The sequence below is a fragment of the Magnolia sinica genome, chromosome 17, assembly GCF_029962835.1.
Source record: "Magnolia sinica isolate HGM2019 chromosome 17, MsV1, whole genome shotgun sequence".
Classification (NCBI taxonomy): domain Eukaryota; kingdom Viridiplantae; phylum Streptophyta; class Magnoliopsida; order Magnoliales; family Magnoliaceae; genus Magnolia; species Magnolia sinica.
The window spans coordinates 67,737,783-67,759,286 of record NC_080589.1 but is presented as its reverse complement, the minus strand read 5'-3'; the positions used below and the strand labels follow the sequence as shown (position 1 = coordinate 67,759,286).

At 41.5% G+C, this 21,504-nt stretch overlaps 1 protein-coding gene across 1 annotated transcript; it reads right to left on the bottom strand.

The window, feature by feature from the left end:
* Nucleotides 1-474: 474 nt before the first annotated feature.
* LOC131231213 (V-type proton ATPase subunit e1) lies at nucleotides 475-20,670 on the bottom strand. The gene is made up of 3 exons (XM_058227331.1): nucleotides 20,320-20,670; nucleotides 12,826-12,873; nucleotides 475-817 (listed from the first exon to the last, which is right to left on the bottom strand). The coding sequence occupies exons 1-3, from the start codon at nucleotides 20,415-20,417 to the stop codon at nucleotides 751-753; spliced, it is 213 nt and encodes a 70-aa protein (XP_058083314.1). The 5' UTR covers nucleotides 20,418-20,670; the 3' UTR covers nucleotides 475-750.
* Nucleotides 20,671-21,504: the final 834 nt, after the last annotated feature.

Here is a 21,504-nt window from a genome sequence, read left to right as displayed (position 1 = left end):
CAACTTGACCCAGACCGCCGGGGTTGCTCACCTAGTTTGCACGCCGCATTGATTGGACGTTAGAATCCTGCCATTAGAATTACTCTTTTCTGTGGCGAATGACGATGGGGGCCGCCGATTGCATGGCCAAAGGAGTTGAAATTGAGGGCATGGATTACAGGTTGAGTGGAAATGATACCTTTAAATAACAACATGAGAATGGTACGGTTTTTTCCAATTGGAGAGATTGAAGACGTGCCAACAAGGACCCATGCCGCACAATCAGGGTCACCCATTAGTTGAGCACAATCTACCACTAATCGGGTGGGCAACACTCAAATGAGGAAGATGAATCAGTCATAAGATCACCAGCAACACTCAAATGAGGAAGACGGATTGGATATAAAATCACCAATGACGGCCCTCATTTGACACATGTGCCAACCACCCAGTCACGCCCGACCCTAAACATGGTTTGGATCCTGCAGGGGAGAGAGAGAGAGAGAGAGTTTTTTTTTTTCTCGGTTCATCTCATTTCAACAATGGAATTTATTTTATCTCAATGTAACAACCACAGTAAATCCTAGCGATGGTCAAAGGGTTAAAAGAGCAGTCTCAGTTGAGCACACAGAGATCAACACCATACCATGCAGAAACATCAGAAACGACGTTTCTAGCACTGAATTTGCTGGGATTTTCGGTGACAGTTTGTGCATGTTTTTGACTACCTCAAGGAACATTGGAAGGTTCTGCAACGCTTCAATTAATGCCTCACTCCCCTTCGTTGAGGATCGGAACAATTAGTGGATTGAGTTGCGCAAGATATACGATGGCCCACCTAACAAAGAAAGAAAGGAAAAGCAAGCTCAGAAACAAATTGTAACAGGAAATCCCCTAGTATATGAATTTCAGTTCTTCTTTTCCCCTTCTAAAATAGTAGAGAGGAAAAACAAGCACATGTGCACATACAACGCAGATGTCTAAAAAATGCCAAGAATCCCAGGCCATGGTGACAAATCTCATTCTCAGCAATTTCCCAGAAATTTCTAGGGAGATTTTCAAATTTTGAGGTTTTCTCACGAAATTATCAGGAAAATCTGGCAAACAAATCAAAAGAATATTTAAAAATATTTATCGTGAGTTATTAAATAGATTAAAAAATTAAATATACAAGTATATATTGAATTCCTTAATAAAACTTTTCTTGTTCATATTACGATAAATGCAAATTTTAAAAATCAGTCAAGATAGTGAAAATCTCGTGATAATAATTGTTCCGTGCATTTCTTGAGATACTATCACGAGACTTCCAAAATATCAGCAATATGTCACTGTTCTGGACACTATAAGAGGGAAATAAATAAATAAATAAAAACTGTTTGTAAATCAAGTTTTTGATTGTAAGACATTCTAAAAGATGACAGTTCACCTACAACCAGTTGTATGCTACAGCCCCTTTTCTTATGCCTTGGGAACTGTCTACAATTTTTCCCTTGCAAGATCATATATTTTCAGGAGCAAAATGCTCGTAGTTAAGCCTACAACAGGTTGCATGTGATCAGTTGTCTTCCAGAATTTCATACCACAAGTCTATGTTCCCTCATCTTATTACCTACTGGTCCTACTCCTAAGTTACCTTGAATTCATTGATTTTCAATTCTCTCCGCCCTCATCTTGTCACTCATCCATGTCAACATCCTCATTTCAACTACACTCATCCTATGAACATGTTCTCTTAATTACCCAACATTATATCCCAAAAAGCATGGCTGGTCTTATAACTATCCTATAAACTTTCCCTTTAGTTTGAGTGTACACGATGATCCCATAAAAATTCCAGAGGCACATCTCCATTTCTTCCACCCATCTTGAATTCTATGGGCTACATTCTTCTCAATCTCTTCGCTCTCATGAAGAATTGACCCAGTGTATCAAAAGTAGTCATTTTAGAAAACTTTGTTGTCAACATTCTTAATCAATTCCTCGCTTCCACTCCTATTGTTACTAAAATTGCACTCTATATACTCTTTTTTAGTCTAACTAATTTTAAATCCTTCAGATTTTAAAGCACCCCTCCATAAATCTAGTTTCATGTTTATGCCCTCCCTAGTTCTGTCAATCAAAACCATGTCATCTGCAAACAACATACACCATGGGATCTCTTCCTAAAAATGCCTTGATTGCAAGGTATTCCATAATGAAAATGGTGGCTGTGACAACCACCACCGTTACCATTAAGATATGGGCCATAACGGCTGTTACATTGTTGTTGTTGTTTTTTTTTTTTTTTTTTTTTTTTGGGGGGGGGGAAAACCCATTTTGGCCCTGTTGCAGCGCCATTACAGCCGTTATAGGATCGTTATGGGCCATTACAGGTTAATTTTTCCACAACAACTGTTACGCAACCGTTTTGGAATACCATGCTCATTAGCTTGTCCATAACCAATGTGAAAATGCACAGGTTCCATGACGACCACATAACCAGTACGAAAAGGTACAAGCTCCATGACAACCTGATGGGGACATCTCACGCATATGTACGCCCCCCCTACGCACGTACGCAAGGAGGAGGGCCCCACCATCGATCTAGATCGACGACGACATCTATGGAGGGCCTCCTAGTTAGAAGATCGTATTTTGGTTCCTTGGAGTGGACCTGATCGTCATGTGGATCCCACCATTGGATCTCATTATCGTGGCTCACTACTCTAAATGATCTAGTACTTTTTTTGCTTATTATTGTTATTAGGAATATCATGGATGGTTTAAATTCTTTGATTGGTTGTTATTTTTGTTACTTCGTCCCCAAGTAATAGGGTGCGCACATGGCACGACTTTCGGGGTACAGGTTTTTCTTATAAATAGGCAACCCCTTATAGGTTTTTTCTCAATGAAGATTATTAATAAAATTCTGCGTTTTCTTGCTGCTCTAATGCTCTGAGCTGTGGAAATCTAATTGGGTACGAAACCCTCCCTTCTTTGATGGGCTAACTACCATGGTGCAAAGCCACACTCATCCCAAATCAGCCCCATCTCCTACCCTCAATATTCATCTTCTCCCACAGCCATCCAATCTTCAAATCCACCTTTATTTTGCAGCCAATCCTTCTCTACAGCAAATTTTCAGAATTAGGCCTTGCAGGAGGGCTGAAACTTCGGCGGAGCACCGTGCTCAACCTAGTCATCTGATCGCTCTGAAACTTAGTGTGTGGGTGGCCCATCCCTGGCCGACCAACCCCTAGTTAGCCCTTTTTTGGTTCGTGGGCCCTACACACGTGCGGGCAGCAATCCACGCACGTGCGTTAAGCCAGCCTGCTGTCCACACGTGGACTGATTACAGGTTCTCTCTCTTATCTCTTTCACTCTTTTCTCACCTTATTTCCCTAACCCTATCCCTAGATAATCCTAAATTCTCAGTTCTATTCCACTTTTGCAACCCCAGGTTTTCCCGAATTGAAACATTTGAATACATTGGATTGGGGAATAATCATTTGCATGTGTGGATGAATCTACTCTCCTTTGAGCATTGTTTGGTCCATAATTTTTAATTGATCCAGCCCTAGCATGTGTAAGCTTGGACCCTTGTAGATTCCCCTTATTGAATGCTTGACTTTATGTGTGATGTGGAATTTTTGTGATTGTTCTAAAATTAGGGTGATTTACAGCTTGAAATCTTGCATATCATATTTAATTTTCATGACATGCATCAAATTTGCTATCAAAGCTTAGGTTTTTCATAAGGGATTGCATTGCATGTTTAGGGTTTAGTCTACTCACGTTTAATTTGCATTAAATCTCATCATATAGGGCTGTTTAGGACTCATCATTCACATTAGGGGCTGCTGAATTTTCTGTTGACACTCTTTGGGCAGTTAGGTTGCTGGAATTTTAGTAGCATTGTGTAGTTTCCCTCATATAGAGTCCAATAGGATCATAAAGTCTCATTTAGGTGTATATAGTTGTGTTAGAGGGTCTTTGAGTTGAGTGAGTAGTTATATGCCTACATATACTGGTCGTGGTTTTGGTTTGCACTCTACACTAAACATTGAGCAATTGCAAGAATCAATGAATATAACCCGACAGTTTGAGTCTTTGGGTAAGCGCTTGAAACAACGTATTGACCAACGCTTTGAACAACTTAATGTGCGCGTTACCCAATTAGAGACCTTCGCCCGGACAAACCCCACCATTGGGGAAGATGCCCAATCTGAGGCAGGTGGTCAGAAGGATAGACCAAGGAATGGAGGTGGCCAAGGAACTGGTCATGGGTGTGTACTCATGCACCCACACCGCGAGGGGCATCATGATTATTATGACCCAAATGCACAACTCCTCAAGGGAGTTAGAGTAGAGGTCTCTACGTTTGATGGCCACTTAGACCCTAAGGCTTTTCTATATTGGTTGGCGGATATAGACCACTATTTTGAGTGATATGACATGTCGGATGCTCGTCGAATCCGATTCTCCAAGATGAAGTTTGTGGACCAAGCAAAGAGTTTTTGGGCTACTGTAGAGCGAAAGAAAGAAAGGTCGAGGGAGCCCCCAATAGTCCATTGGGAAGAAATGAAAGAAACTCTTAAGGAAAAATATCTCCCTTTCTCTTATCACTTGAAGTTGGTTGAGGAATGGCAGTCTCTTCGACAAGGTTCCATGAGGGTTGCTGAATACATTGAGAAGTTCGAAAAGTACTTAACCCGAAGTGAAGTTGATGAGGACCCCGTACTCACTCTTGCTCGATTTAAGTCGGGCTTCCGCTCTGACATTAGGAGAGAGTTGCTCGCCAAGGACATATACACTCTTGAACAGATGTATCAAGTAGTGTTAGAAGTCGAGCAATACCTCAAAGCGTCTGTGGGAAGGCGGTTTGAGTTTCGTGATTCTGACACTAAGGCCAACCCTTCTGGGACTAAGCCCAACATTAGATATCAACACAAGCCTTCCAGTGGTTCTCAGTCTAGGCTCAGGGATGATAAGGGTAAAGAGGTTGTTGGGTCTAGTTCGCGCAAAAGTGAAGTAACTAGGTGTTTTAGATGTCAGGGGTTTGGTCACTTTGCCCACCAGTGTGACACGAAAGAGGACACTAAGGTGTTCCTTATTGATGGGCAAGTAGATGTAGTCTCCCCAAAAAGTGACGGCAAAGGCCAAAAATATGAGCAAGCAGAAACTCCTAGGGAACGCAAGAGTCTGCGACCCTCGTGGTTGTGCATTGTGCCTTTGCTCAAGCCAAGAATACCAATGACCGGCGCCGCAACACGATCTTCTATAATTATGCAAAATGTGATGAAAACAGCTATAAGATGATCGTGAATAATGGTAGTTGTGCCAACGTGGCATCAACTAGCACTGTGAGCCATTTGGGCTTAAGGCTTGAAGCCCATCCTCAACCCTGTAGAGTGTCTTGGGTTGATGAAACTTCCATTCCAGTCTCGCACCGTTGTCTTGTCCCTATTCAGTTTATATCATATAAAGACATACTTTGGTGTGATGTTGTTCGTATGGATGTTAGTCATATTATTTAGGGTAGGCCTTGGCTCTATGACAAGGATGTCACCATATTTGGTCGTTCGAATGTGTGTACATTCTGGTTTGAGGGCAAGAAAGTCAAGCTAAACCTATTTCCGCCTAAGAACACGACTGGAAAGGAGTCCACCACATAGAGTGGTGTGAATAGCTCAAAAGAATTGAAGGGATCGAAGTCAAAGTCAGTCTCTCCATATTCTAAACGCCAAGGACTTTGAGTGAGAGACTGAATCGGACTCAGTAGTTTACGCTCTTGTGGCTAGGGAAAGTGCACCAGAGGCTAATGTAGAGTTACCCATTGAGGCCATTTAGGTAGTGGACGAGTTTCGTGATGTCTTTCCTAAAGATCTACCAGATGAGCTTCCCCCATGAGGGATATACAGCATGTCATTGATTTAGTCCCTGGGGTGACTCCACCAAACCTCCCTCATTACAGAATAAACCTAAAGGAGCATGCAAAGTTGAAGAGACATATTGATGAGCTCCTAGAAAAGGGTTTCATTCGACAAAGCATAAGCCCGTGTGCCGTGCCCTCCCTTCTTACACCTAAGGATGGCACATGGAGGATATGTGTTGATAGTAGGGTCATCAACAAAATCACAGTCAAGTATCGGTTTCCTATATCATGTCTTGATGACATGTTGGATATGATGGCCGATGCTACTATCTCCTCAAAAATTGACCTCAAAAGTGGTTATCACCAAATCCGTGTACGCCCTGGTGATGAGTGGAAGACGGCTTTCAAGACAAAGGATGGGCTATACGAGTGGTTAGTCATGCCTTTTGGGCTGACTAATGCCCTAAGTACTTTCATTCGTGTGATGACCCAAGTGTTGAGACCCTTCATGGGGAAGTTCCTGGTCGTCTACTTTGATGATATCTTAATTTATAGCATGACCAAGGAACAACACCTCAGCGATTTGAGGCAGGTCTGTGAGATTCTTAGAGCCGAGAAATTGTACGCCAACCTAAAGAAGTGTGCTTTTATGTCTAGTAGTGTTATCTTCTTAAGTTTTGTTGTGTCAGCTGAGGGTATATTGGCAGATCCCGAGAAGGTCAAAGCCATTGTCAATTGTCCTGAACCCCGCAATATTCACGAGGTTCGCAGCTTTCACGACTTGGCCACCTTCTATAGGCGGTTCATTCGAGGCTTCAGTTCCATTATGGCTCCTATCACGGATTGCATTAAAAATGGAGAGTTTCAATGAACGAAGGCAGCCTCGAAAGCCTTCAAAGGAGATAAAGGTCAAGATGACCGAAGCTCCAGTCATGCGACTTCCGGATTTTTTGAAAGTTTTTTAAGTCGCATGTAACGCGTTAGGAGTCAGCATAGGAGTACTTAGTCAGGAAGGGTTTTTAGTGAGAAATTGACTGAGGCGAAGCAAAAATATTCCACCTATGACAAAGAACTCTATGCGGTAGTGCAATTACTGCGCAACTAACATCATTTTCTATTGCCGTAAGAATTCTTATTCTCAGATCACGAGGCCTTGAGATATCTAAACTCACAGAAGAAATTAAACCTTAGGCACGTCAAGTGGGTCTAATTCCTTTAAGAGTACACTTTTGTGCTTAAGTACAAGGCCGCTGTAGAGAATAAGCCTGCCGACGCATTAAGTCGTCGAGTCGCGTTACTCAATTTCATGAGTGTCGAAGTCACAAACCTCGAGCGTGTCAAGGAGGATTATTCTGAGTGCCCAGATTTTGGAGTTGTGTAGGCATCGTTGTTAGAGAGTCCGTCAGGGGCTAGCAGTGAGTACTTGATTTTAGACGGATATCTGTTTAGGGGCGATCACTTATGCATACCGCGCACCTCCCTCCGCGATTTTCTTGTATGGGATTTACGTTCAGGAGGGGTCGCGGGTCATTTTGGTCGAGACCAGACGATTGCCCTAGTAGAGGATAGATTCTATTGGTCAAGCCTCAAGCGAGATGTGGCCAAAATTATAAAGTAATGTCGTACTTGTCAACTGGCAAAACAGAAAAAACAAAATACGGGACTATAAACACCTTTGCCAATTCCATTCATCCCTTGGCAGGACATCAGCATGGACTTCGTACTTGGGCTCCCCAAGACTATTCGGAAACATGATTCTATATTTGTTGTCGTGAACAATTTTTCTAAAATGGCCCACTTCATTCCTTGTTCTAAACCTCTGATGCATCTCATGTTGCCAAGCTGTTCTTTAGTGAGGTCGTCAAACTTCAAGGGTTACCAAAAACCATAGTGTCTGACTGTGACGTGCGATTCATGAGTTATTTTTGGAAGATACTATGGCATATGATGAATACTAAGCTCCAATTTTCTTCTGCCTACCACCCTCAGACCGATGGTCAGACTGAGGTGGTCAATAGGAGCTTAGGGAGTTTGTTCAGATGTTTAGTGGGGAGGTATACCAGGACATGGGACACCGTACTACCTATAGCTGAGTTTGCACTTAATAGTTCTGTCAATAGGTTCACAGGTTTAAGTCCTTTTGAAGTTGTTATTGGTTATAAACTTAGGAAGCCTATTGTTCTTGTCCCTATGTCACTGTCTCATAGGCCATCAGAGTTTGCACAGTCTTTTGCACATCACATTCATTCATTGAATCAAGAAATCAGACAAAAGATCACTACTAGTAATGAACATTACAAACTTTCTGTAGACCAGCATAAATGTTTAAGGAATTCAATGTAGGGGACTCTGTGATGGTCCGCATCAGGTCAGAGCGGTACCCTTAGGGAGTTGTTCGTGAATTACACGCGCGTAGCGCTAAATCATTCAAAATTATAAAACGAAATGGTCTCAATGCGTATGTGGTAGATCTTTCACCTTCCATGGGAATTAGTTCCACATTCAATGTGGAGGAACTAGTTGCTTTTCAGGAGACCCTTGATACATTGTCCAGCTTTTTGCCTAACCATCCTGATTCCCCAAACCTTTCCTTTAATCCATGACCTCTCCCCGACCCTTCTTCTCAGCCTCTGCCTCCCATACCTACCCTTCCCACACCCAGAGAGGAGATAGAGGATATTCTAGACCATTCAAAAAAAAAAAAAAACTTGGTTAAGTGGAAGTTACGCCCAACTTCAGATAGTACGTGACTCACTGAGGAGGAGCTTAAACGAGTTGATCCTGACATTTTGGAGCAGTTTAGGAGTTTTGTTTCACCAGTGGCGAAATCTTTGCAGCCGGGGAGAGTTGATAGGGACATTTCGGGCACATGTACGCCCCCCATGCATGTACGCAAGGAGGGCCCCACTATCGATTTGGATCGATGACGACATCTATGGAGGGCCTCCTAGTTAAAAGACTGTGTTTTGGTTCCTTGGAGTGGACCCGATCGTCATGTGGATCCCACCATTGAATCTCATGATCATGGCCCACTGTTCTAGATGATCTAAGACTTTGAGTTTTGCTTATTATTGTTATTAAGGATATCATGGACGGTTTAAATTGCTTTGATTAGTTGTTATTTTTGTTCATCTTCAAGTAATAGGGTGCGCACATGGCGCGGCTTTTGAGGTATAGGTTTTTCTTATAAATAGGCAACCCCTTGTAGGTTTTTTTTTCAATGAAGATTATTAATAAAATTCTGCAATTTCTTGCTTCTCTAATTCTCTGAGTTGTGGTAATCTAATTGGGTGCAAAACCCTCCCTTCTTCGATGGGCTAACTACCGTGGTGTGAAGTCACACTCATCCCAAATCGGCCCCATCTCCTACCCTCAATATTCCCCCTCTTACAGCTATCCAATCTTCAAATTCACCTTTATTGGCAATCAATTCTTCTCTACAACAGATTTTCAAAATCAGGCCCTGCAGGAGGGTTGAAACTTCGGTGGAGCACCGTGCTCAACCCAGTCATCCGATCGCTTTGAAACTTGGTGTGTGGGTGGCCCATCCCTAGCCGATCAACCCCTAGTTGGCCCTTTTTGGGTTCATGGGCCATATACACGTGTGGGCAGTAATCTACGCACGTCCGTCAGGCCAGCCTGTTGTCCACACGTGGATTGATTACAGGTTCTCTCTTTCCTATCTTTCACTCCTCTCTCACCTGATTTCCCTAACCCTAACCCTAGATAATCCTAAATCCCCAGTTCTATTCCACTTTTGCAACCCTAGGTTTTCCCGAATTGAAATATGTGAATCCCTTGGATTGGGGAATAATCATTTGCATGTGTGGATGAATCTACTCTCTTTGAGCATTGTTTGGTCCATAATTTTTAATTAATCCAGCCCTAACATGTGTAGGCTTGGACCCTTGTTGAATGCTTGACTTTATGGGAGATGTGGAATTTTTGTCATTATTCTAAAATTACTATGATCTACAGCCTGAAATCTTGCATATCATATTTAATTTTCATGTCCTGCATCACAACCCCTAGTGCAAGTGCAAGCCTACGGTAATTGGGAACTCACTTGTCTTTCCACTAGTGGTTCTCACGTTTGTTACCGCTCCCTCATACACATCCTTAATCATGTCAATATATCCTCTTAAAACTCTTTTCTTTCCCAACACCACTATATTAACTCGCTAGAGACCCTATCATATGCTTTCTCTAAGTCAATAAAGGCCATGTGGGGATCCTTCCTTCTCTTCCTATATTTTGTCCATCAATTGTCCAAGTAAAAAAATAGCTTCAAGGGTAGAACACCCAAGCATGAAAACAAATTGATTTTCTAATACATTCATCTCATGCCTTAGCCTTTGCTCAATCATTCTCTCCCAAAGTTTCATAGTATGGCTCATAAGTTTAACCCATGATAGTTAGTGCAGCTCTATACATCTCCCTTATTTTTATAAATAGATACCACGGTACTTTATCCCATTCATCTAGCATATTCTTCAATCTTACAATAGTGTTCTTTTTTTTTCTTGAAAGATGTGCAATTTATTGAAGGCACAAGGTAGGAAGAAAAAACCAAAAAAGGAGAAAGAAAAGGAAAAGACAGAGAAACGAAAAACTAAAGCTTAAAACTATACAAGAACAAGAAAAGGAAGAAAAGGCAAAAACCTAGGACTAGAAAGAAGATACAAGGGACTTGGCCCCACCAACCTACCCTAAGAGGAAACTAAGGAGCCCAATCCTTTACAAATGAATTAACTCGACTACAAACTGCTAACTCAGAGCCCTTAAGATTACAGAAGCAACAGTTGTTGCTCGAACCAAACAGACCATAGAAGGGTGAGCAAAGCTAGCCTCCATCTAGCAGTCCCAAGGGAGTCACCACCACTAGAATGCCAAGAATGGAAGAGGCATTCTATCAAACTCGGCGTGACCTAGCACTTACTCTCAGATCTAAGGATGTCGGACCAAACAAACCAGAAGAAAGAACAATGAATAAAGAGATGGTCGACAGATTCCTCAGCATCCAAACAGAGAAGGCACACATTGGGGAGCACCATAGATCTTTTACACAGGTTATCAATCATAAGGATCTGTTTCTACCAACCAGCCACGTAAACGATCTTAAAATTTTGTTGAACACTTTGTTAACTAAACCAACCTAGTATCTCCTATACACTTCCAGGCCTTTCTTGTATTCATCTTTCTCAAAGCTTCTTTCACTTCAGATATCTTAATCCTACGACAGTATCTATGGTCTAAGACATCATTTGAGTTTATGGTTCCTTCTATCCCTATGCTCTTAGAGTGGTTGTCATTTAACAAATTCGAAAAATAGCTTCTCTACCTTTCATTAATGTCAGTGTGACAGTGTCCTTTATTAGTACCTTTGGTTATCACTCTTAATGCATCAAACACGATATAAGTCCCTACCCTTCCTCTCTCTCATTTTTGCAAGTTCAAAGACATCGTTTTTACCTTTTCTAGATATCGATCTATTATAAAGATCATCATAAGCCTTAAGTTTAGTCTCACTTACTACTTCTTTAGCAATCTTTTTGGCATTTCTATATTTTTCAAATTTTCCAATGTTTCTAGCTCCTTGTCAGGCTTTGAAACATGAGCGTTTTCTGTTAATAGCTTTTTGTACCTCATCATTTCACTACCAAGTTTCCTTATATGATTGGCTTTATTCTCTAAATACTCCTAAAATACTTTTTGCCACTTTCCTAATGCTCTCAGCCATTTTGTTCCATATAACATTCACTTCTTCCTTGGCATTACACTTTCCTTCTTCCATCAATTTATTTCTAAATAATACTGTTCTCTTTGTTTAAATGCCATCACCTATTTTTTGGACATCTATTAATTTCACTCCCTTTCCTTCATCTGTTAATGTAAACATCCCTAATCATTAACTTTTGTTGCATGACCAAACTCTTTCCTATAATAACCTTGCAATCCTTACATATTGATCATTGTTTTTATCTTAAGTAGAGAGAAATATGTTTGGTTTGTATATGATCCAATTTTGAAAGTTAATTAAGAATGTTCATCTCTCTTTTTCGAGTATGTGCTTGCAAGCTAGATTGTATGCCACAATGAAATTAAAGATAGTGCCCTCATCACATTTCTTCTCTCAAAACCATATCTTCCATGTATGCTCTCATATCCTTTACCTTCTTTTCCTACATGACCATTTAAGTCTCCTCATATGCTAGAATACGAAATACCAAAATACCTTCTTTCCCCATTGAATCCCATCCCGTGCCTAATCACAAACTTTCCCAAAGATTGTTGTTAAATGAGTAGGGTAGCTTTGAAGTTTAAAGTATCAGGAAGAGAGGGAGGGAAGGAATACAAGATAGTTAGAAAAGTATCTAGAATTAGAGGATCCTTTATCCTTATCTAATTATCTGAAACAGGTACATAGATATCTAGAATTAGAGGATGACATAACACTATCTGGTTTACCCAAGGGCTTTCGCTTTTTAGCATGTCAGCACTGCTTTGTTTTAATCGCATATGATAAGTTAATACCGTTCACTTGCTGATGATTGTGCCTCAGGTAGGATATACTGGTGAAACATGATGCATGAAGCTGACCCCAAATAGTTTAGACAAGGATAACCTATTATTGAAAAAGAGAGCCCGTTAAGGGGAAATTTTAATTGGTCAAATTCACCAAGACAGTCAAAATTCCTCTCTCTTTCCATAGCCGCCGGTAACTTTTTATGTGAATAGTTCATGGAACAGTTTCCACTTTACATCTGATCGTCGTGCAGACTGAAATATTCGGAAATTGGTGAGCAACTAATTTATATACTTGCAGTGCCACTTAGCAAGGAAACAAAAGAAAATTTACAGAGATATTGGAATGTACAGAGATCTCTGGCTCTGTAGAATGGCCACTGAATAATTTGAAGCTTCAAACGTTCGGAAAATTTAATAGTTTCAATAATAAGTTGATATATGAAAATATGATGAGAACTTACATCATCCAACAACAAACCGTTGCAGTAATGACCAACGTTAAGTGCAACCTGCATCAGCGGAAAAAGAATCAAACATTCGCAGATAAATAAAAACTGCTTATATAACAGTAAATTTTGGAATGTCCAACAACAATACTGCTTCTATTTTTTTCATTTTTAATGGGTTTTCCATTGGATGTTGGAAATTAATAACAACAGTCATGTTGTTGGTCATGAATACAAATTAGAAGTATGGTTGCTGCATGAATACAAACTGGAAGCTAGAAAAGGTATTTCAGCAGTCGGTACTCTTGACCATGGTTATGAATATCAGCATCGAGGGGCATATCGACCCAGCCAAAAAATGATATGATACAGGCATTGCATATCGATATTGGTCAGTAGTAGTCAAAAAATTTTAAGCCAAAGAATTATGAAAAATATGTGGAAAAAGGGGGGAAACGAGATATTCAAGAATCTTTCTTTCTTTCTTTTTTTTCTTCTTCTTCTTCTTCTTCTTTGGACATGTTTCTAATGGTGTATCAGACCATTCTTTCATAAGAATGTTGTCTAAACACGGAAAAAAGTGGATGGTGGCCCTTCTTTCCAATTTTTCCCATAGTCATTCTGCTTCAATTCATTGAATCCCACTCAAATATTTTGTTGTTATCCCCAAAATAGGCCTAGATCAAGTCTAAAATGATCTTTTTAAGCATCCTCCAGGTTTAAATGAAAAAAGAAAAAGAAAAATTACAGAAAATTGGGGAAAAAAAGTTCCAATTTGGGCACTTGTGGGCGTATCAACCTATATTGGGCATATCGGACCCGTATCGGTGCTGATACGCTCTATATCAGCCAGTGCGGACCGATACGGGCCAATACGACCCATTTTTGGGTGGGCTGTTTCGGCCCCATATTGCATAGCAAATCAGGCTGATACAGATATGATATGGCCGTATTGGCTAATACAATACCGACATTCAAAACCATGCTTTTGGCCAACAGCCATCAAAATAAATTGTATGTGGATGTACATTACGGTTGAAATGAAAAAGTTCAATAGTCCTAATTTAGAAAACATGTCTGCACTAAGCACAGGTTAGAATTGTTCAACCAATCTCATTTTGGTATTAAGACCTACCAACAGTGGATCCAACCAATCTTATTTTGGGATTAAGACCTATCAACAGTGGATCCTACAAATTAGCCAGTATAATTTGGGTTAATGTGGGCCGTGTATACAATTCCAGAGTGCCTACATGTCAAGCATCACATTCTGCTAGAAAATCAAAGAACTCCCCTAATTCAAAGCCACTGCCCCACCCAAGTCCGGACAGTTTTTCGATGTCTTTCTTCCAAACTTTCTGGGATGTTGTTAAAGCGGACATTATGGGCGTGTTTGGCCAGACGGGGTGGATGGAATTGTACCGTATTAAGTGGGTTATGATGTTGTATTCCATCCAGCAGTGTGTTTGGGAAGGCAATGGTACTTCAGCTGCAGCCGGCCTCGTAAAATCAACTGGCTACCCAGGGGATTAGGCAAATCCCAGGTGCAGATATCACCCATCCCTCAAGACTGTGTGGGATTCGGGATAGGTCATTGGTTAAAAGACCCAAGATCTATGGGGTCCACCATGTCTATATGTTAAATCCACTCCGTCCGTTAGGCGATAAGCATTATTTTGACCATACATATAGAAGATAAGCTGAAAGAAGAGCAAATATAGGCCATAAAAATGGGAACAATATAAAACTACTAAGCTCACACGTTGTGACCCGTCTGAGTTTTATATGAGGTTGAATTTTATATTTTTTTGATTCCGGTGATTTACACCTGATTAACGGGTTCGATGAACGATATAAACCATGATGGCCCCACACGCAAATCTACAGTTGGCATATTATTCCCATTGTTCCACGTCGTGTGGCTTATCTGAGTGGTGGGTTCATCTGATATTTGACCGTGTAGCCTAAAATCCATGATAAAACCTGATAGACGGAGTGGATTTTACATATACAACATGGTGGGCCCCACAAAATTGTATGTTTTATGTAGGGCTTGGAACAGATGCAGATTACCTAGCGGATTTCACGGTTTGGACAGTTTTCTTCTAGTCACAAGCGCGCCACGCCTCTGTATTACTCTCCAACCTTCTATACTAGGAAGAAGCTTGTTTTGATGATGATGATGAAGAAGAAGAAAACGAGAGATTTCTATACATTGAAGATTTGGGTCTTTTAGAGACGGAGGATGAGTACATGGAGATCTTGGTTTCCAAAGAACGGAGTTTTTTGAGTGAAAGTTCTGGATCTTCTTATGATTTTTCCCCTGAGAACTAGCTCATATGTGCTCTGGAAGTGGGTTTTCTTTATTATTTATTTTATTTTTCTCTGTTTTTTAAGATTTTTTATTTTTTTTTTCCAATCAAATGAGAGCATTCTTCGGTTTCAATATCCAGACTGCTTATCTTTCCATCTTTTATCTGGATTGATTCCTTTCAAAGCGAGCTATTGCCGTCCGCATGGGAGTACCAATAAACAGTGCATTTTCCAAACACTACCATCGTTTATCACTGAAGCATTACTCAATCCCATGACCCATCCAAACATGCTTCCTTCCCCATCCTCGACTATTGCAATCCAATGGAATCAATGGACAATCACTGACAGTCCATCAATTACCTTAAATCGTATTCCATCCCATCTACTCCACTCTAATGCGCCCAGCCAAACACGCCCTATGCATTTTATGGCAGAATTCCATGTGAGAGGTCGCTTGTCAAGGGAGTTCAGGGCCTCCTTCATTGCTCTTGTTCCTAAGATGTCAGGTGCAGAATCTCTAAGGGATTTCAAGCAGAGAAGTTTGATAGGAGGGCCGTACAAAATTTTGGCCAAGGTCTTGGCTTCTCGTCTTCAGAAGGTGATAGGAAGTGTAATCTCCGACAACCAAAGTGCCTTTGTTCCACGGAGGCAAATATTGGACAATGCTTTGATAGCCCATGAATGTCTCCATTCAAGATTTAAAAGGGGCCTAAAAGGAGTCGCTTGCAAGTTGGATATCAAGAAAGATTACGACCACATCGATTGGGAGTTCCTCTCTTATATGATGTAGCAGTTAGGATGTGGTGAGAAGTGGTGCTCCTGGATTTTAGAATGCATTGGATTGGCTCGCTTTTCCATTCTTCTTAATGGATCTCCTAAAGGATTTTTCAGAAGCTCCAGAGGCTTGCGTCAAGATGACCCCTTATCTCCTTTCCTCTTTCTGTTGGTCGTGGAAGTGCTAGGGGGAATGCTCTCAAAGGGTTAGGAAGAAGGATTCTTTAATGGTTTTAGAGTAGAGGGGAATGTCTCCCATCCTATATTGTACTTGCAGTTCGCAGATGATACTGTACTCTTTTGTGACGCTATTCTAGAGGAGGTGGATAGGATGAGAACCACAATCTGATGCCTTGAAGCGATTTCGGGGCTCAAAGTAAATTTAGCCAAGAGCAAGCTATATGGAGTTCCGATGGATATGGAGGAAGTAGAACAGTTAGCAGATTTCTTTGGGTGTGCGGCCAGTTCTCTTCTAGCTTTGTTTGTGGGACTTCCATTATGCATGGGGAAGCCTCCTAAGCATTAGTGGGATAAGGTGGTTGAAAGGTTCGAAAGAATGCTCGCTAAATGGCAATTAAGACATATTTCCCTAGGGGGCTGTATTACTCTCATTAAAGCAGCTTTGTCCAATCTTCCAGTGTATTTCATGTCCCTTTCAAGTGCTCGTCTTCGGTGTTGGAGAGACTGGAGAAGTCGAGGAGGGATTTTTTATGGCAAGGGCGAAAGAAAAGAAAAAAAATCCATTTGTTTAAATCGAAAGAGGTGTACAAGCCTTATGAAGAAGGTGGGGTGGGTATTAAGGAGTTGAAAGCTATGAATCGAGCGCTTCTCGGAAAATGGTGGTAAATATTTGGGGAAGAAGTGGATGAGCTGTGGAAAAGTGTCATTAAAAGTATGTATGGTTGCTCGGAGGGGGCGCAGTGGACAAGGGACTCTTCTACCTATAGGGCATCCGCCTTGTGGAAAGGAGTCTTGTTAGTTGAGGAGGATTTTAGAGGGGAGTGGCCTATTCCTTGGGGAATGGAAATAGCATCAGGTTTTGGAAAGACACTTAGGTGAGGGATTTTCCTCTGAAGAGGGACTTCCCGAGTTAACTCCGTTTGGCTCTGAATCCTTCAGCATCGATGGCGGACTGCTTCTCCCGTTCGGGGGGTATGGCCTAGCCTCGTGCCCCCCCAATTGGCTTGGGGACGTTTAGAGGAGTTTGGCGCTACAACGTTCACCCCAAGATCGTAACCTTTGGGTGGCTTATTGGAAGGAAAAAAAGTCCGCACTATTGATAATCTCCGCAAAAGAAATATACTGCTCCCCAGTACATGTTTGTTATGTATGCATGACGAGGATATGGTGGATCATTTGTTTGTTCATGCCCATTTGTGGGGACTTTATGGACGAACTCCCTCTCTCGGTTCCAAATGGTGTGGTTTTCCCCGGATTCGGTAGACTCTTTCCTCTTCTCTTGGCTTGAAGTGAGGGTAGGGAAGGGCAAAACAAGTTTGTGGAATATGTCCATCTTGTCAGTCTGGTGGGCCTTGTGGGAGGAAAGACATGCCAGATGCTTCAACAATATTTCAAAGCCTGTCTTCCAGGGCGAGAGCATTTTTTATTGAATGGGCCTCTTATTCTAATTCCATGGGAGATTTTTAGTTTGATTTTCTTCTTTGAGTTTGGGTTGCCATACTGGAAGGCAAATAAATCCGGCAAATTCTCAGTCAAGTCTTTTTATTATCAACTGGGCCACGGGTACCCCCCCGATACACCCTCCCTTCAAATTCTGGAAATACCTTGTCCCCCCTAAACACGTAGCTTTTGCTTGGTTGTTGGGGGCCAAAAAGATCCTCATGATCGATAATATGAGAAAAAGGGGCATGCCCATCGTTAATATATGTCTCTACTGCATGAAAAACGAAGAAACGGTCGATCATCTTCTTCTTTTCTGCCCGTTTATCTCTTCAATCTGGTCAGAATTCCTCACCCATTTTAATTTAGAGTGGTGCTTCCATGGTTCGGAAAGCCTTCTTCTCAATGCTTGGCACGGGATTAGTATCGGAAAACAGAAGACGCAGATCTGGTGCATGGCAATCATTGTCATTTGGTGGTCGGTTTGGGAAGAAAGAAACAATAGATGCTTCAGAGATATTTTCTAACTCGGTTTCGGTTATCGCCAGCAAGGCTAAGCGACTTTTGATTGAGTGGGTTGTCTACGTTGTAGGCATGAAAGATGTAGATTTCCTCTTTCTTGGAGTTTAGGTGTTGACCGCCTTCTTGATGCTCTCCCTATCCTCCTCTACTTTTGTATCTCTTCCCCCCCTTTTCTCTCCTCTTTTTAATATATTCTCAGTGATCATCTTTCAAACAAAAAAAAAAGTCCAGTTATCATTCAAAAAAAAAAAAGAAAAAGAAAAAAGAAGCCACTTCCCCACCCTCTCTCTCCACATCCTACAAAACATTGTTCTCTCTGACCAGAAAATGAAATAATTCCATGCTCCTCTCTCCATACATTGCAAACCTCTCTTCAGTTCCACTCATATAGCATTCCAACCCTTTCCACATCTTGCAAATCAATCCCTCACCCCTCTCTCCACATCTTACAAACCAGTCCCTCACCCTTTTCTCCACATCTTGCATACCACTCCCTCACCCTTCTCTCCACATCTTGCAAACCACTCCCTCATCCCTCTCTTCACACCTTGCAAACTAGGGCTGAAAGTTGGGTGGGTTGGGTTGGTGCTCAACCCTAGCACAACCCAAAGTTCCTATACGTCAACCCTAACCTAACCCAACCCAACCCAGCCAAACCCAACCTCGGGTTGGGAATTCTCAACCCAAGCATGCTCGGTCGGGTTGGTCAGGTGGATACATGCTAATATTTTTGTTATTACATTAGTCTATTATATTTTCAATACACTTCTTATTTTTTGTACCTATGATTTTATTAATTATATATGTAGTTATTTATCGTAAAGTAACTTCAATTTTTCTAAACGAACAAGCTAAAATATAGGACAACTACTCCTTTAAAGTCGTGTTGTGTAGCATGCAATTATTTGGGAGAGAGAAATATGGTGTATCCTGCTAGTTTGAGTCATTGGAAATGAAGTGGAACAATGAAACTTGACGGCATTGGAATTTCCTGTGCTTTCAACACAGACGATCTGCACTCAATTATAATTTATAAGTAACTTATATATGAATCTGGTTCGGGTTGGGTTGGGCAACTTGAGACCTCAACCCGAGCCTGACCCAAGTTTTATTGGGTTGGTGTTTGTATAGCCCAAGCCCGAGACCAAACCTGATACATCCTGCCCGAACCCAACCCAATGTCGGGCTGAACCCACCCGACTTTCAGCCCTATTGCAAACCGTTCCCTCCCTAAATTGGTAGAATGGCACCAACTTGGTCCAGTTCCACTAGCATGGCATTTCTAATGAATACAACTGTAATTGGCAGATTGGTAGAATGCCACCAATTTGGATTGACGTTAGCCAGATCAACATGCCCTCCTCTCCACATGCAGCCTAGGTGCCAACCTGGCAAGTGTTTGGAGCATCTGAACAATTTTTAAGGTGAATGGCAACGTGAAGATGACCGTATATAAAAATCACACTGGTCCACGCATCAGGCAGGCCACAAACATAAACTGAATGCGAATTTTGTCATGCATCTGTTTGTTCAAAAACTACAGAGTTATGGATGATACCAAACAAACCCAGCCCATCAAACCCACAATGATATAAAAAAATAAACATAATTAGAAAACAGAGGTTTCAATATCCTTATTGCAATTACGATAATTTTCATCAGCATTTGAGATGCTAAATCAAATAACTGCAAAACTAATAAGATCCAATCTATGCCACAAAAGCTGTTAAGTTGGTGCGCCCCAGCATGATTCTAAGTCAAAGAAATGCCTTCTTTTCTTTCACCCATTAGTGATATGAGAAGGAGCCCACGTTTCACTAAACAAAAGCTGTTAAGTTGGTGGGCCCCATCATGAGAAATATGCTCCCTATCAGATGATCCTCGACATCTGCTGAAATTGAACAATCACAACTGACGGTCCAAGTTTCACAGGAGATCAATCAGAAAGTTAGTATCATCTGACAGGCGAGATTTCCCGCGTATCCCCCATCCATCACAGGGGCGACCATGTGAACGATTCTGATCACCATAAAACGGGTTCCACACGTACCGCTTGTCAGGTCAATCATTTTACATTTGCACGCACGAAATTATCAACCGAAGAACTGGTTGCACTTCCGATCAAACAGATATTACCAACCAGATAACCAATCTACGCCAAACAGCTTTTACATATCGAAGAATTAATCAGCCAATCGTCATTTTTCATGCATTCGGCATTCAAAAAATCAAAACGAAATGAAATAAAATGAAATTGGAGAGAGGCAGTCGACATACAGATTGACGGAAGGGCCCTTGTTGCAGCACAGCCTGACGGAAAGAGCGGCAACGACGCCTGCCAAGATGAAGATCAGGGTCGTTATGAAGAAACCCATGGGCGAAGATGCCCTATCTCAGGATCTGATGCGGAGTTCACAGGAATTGAAGCCCCGGGATAAATCGAGACCGTCAATCACAGACGGACAAGGATCTGCATGTGGGGATTGATGTCGTGCGATTTGGGGGAGAAATAGAAGCCCTAACTCGGGAGATTTTCAGGCGATCTGATGATTTTTCTGCGCTCTCCTTCGCCCTCTCTCTCTCTCTCTCTCTCTGCTCAGGAGGAAAGGAGGAATGATATGATCAGAGATACTTTGATACTCTGGCAGAGCGTGATAGATAATACTCAGGCACGTAGAACTTGCATATGTGGCATACAAGTAATTCAAATTGAACCGTCCAAATTATGGATCCTAGTTTAGATTTTTCATGAACCAATATTGATGATTATTTGAATATGCGACTGTCAGATTAGCTAACATTTACTGGACGGTCAAAATGCAAAAATCAAATGTTCTTTTTCAAGAAACAAGGGTCCATTTATCATACTCGAAGACCAGAGTCTACTGTACTAAGATGGGGCAGCATCATACAATTCCCTCCCTGGCGCACGTGCGAACGTGTACTACATGTGCGACATCTGAGTCATTCATCAGGAGGTCATCAAAGTGGTCCACTCATTGAGTGGCTGTCATTGTTACGTAGCAAAGTGAACTACTTATCATTTTCACCCATCTACTTTTGGTGCACTTTAGGTCCGTCAGATCTCTGGGCCTTCATATCTACCATTTTCTGCCCATCTGATCGATGGCTTGATCTTGCACCCGTGGCACAAGTTACATGTGTCTGTAAGGGTAGGATGGGACACGAATTTTCTACAGGGAGCCCTTGCAATGAAAAACATTTGTAGGGCAGTGTGATGTGTGCGTGACATCTACTCTGTCCATGTGTACCAGCTCATGGTAGGAAGTGGGCCCAAAAAATCAGGTTGGTCCAAAACACAAGTGGGCCACAGCCAGGGCATGATGCTTGTATGCCATTCAGACTGTTCACGAGGTTATTAAGAAAAAATTAGCACTGTAGGCTCTTCTGTTGTATGCCTCTTATTTCTGGCCGTCTTAAGACTTATGCCACCAAAGTAAA

Excerpts from the sequence above, each read along its gene's own strand:
- LOC131231213 (XM_058227331.1), bottom strand. The coding sequence starts at position 20,417 with ATGGGTTTCTTCATAACGACCCTGATCTTCATCTTGGCAGGCGTCGTT. Across the intron at positions 12,874-20,319 it reads AAGGGCCCTTCCGTCAATCT|GTTGCACTTAACGTTGGTCA; the intron begins GTATGTCGACTG and ends CCGCTGATGCAG. Across the intron at positions 818-12,825 it reads ACGGTTTGTTGTTGGATGAT|GTGGGCCATCGTATATCTTG; the intron begins GTAAGTTCTCAT and ends TTTCTTTGTTAG.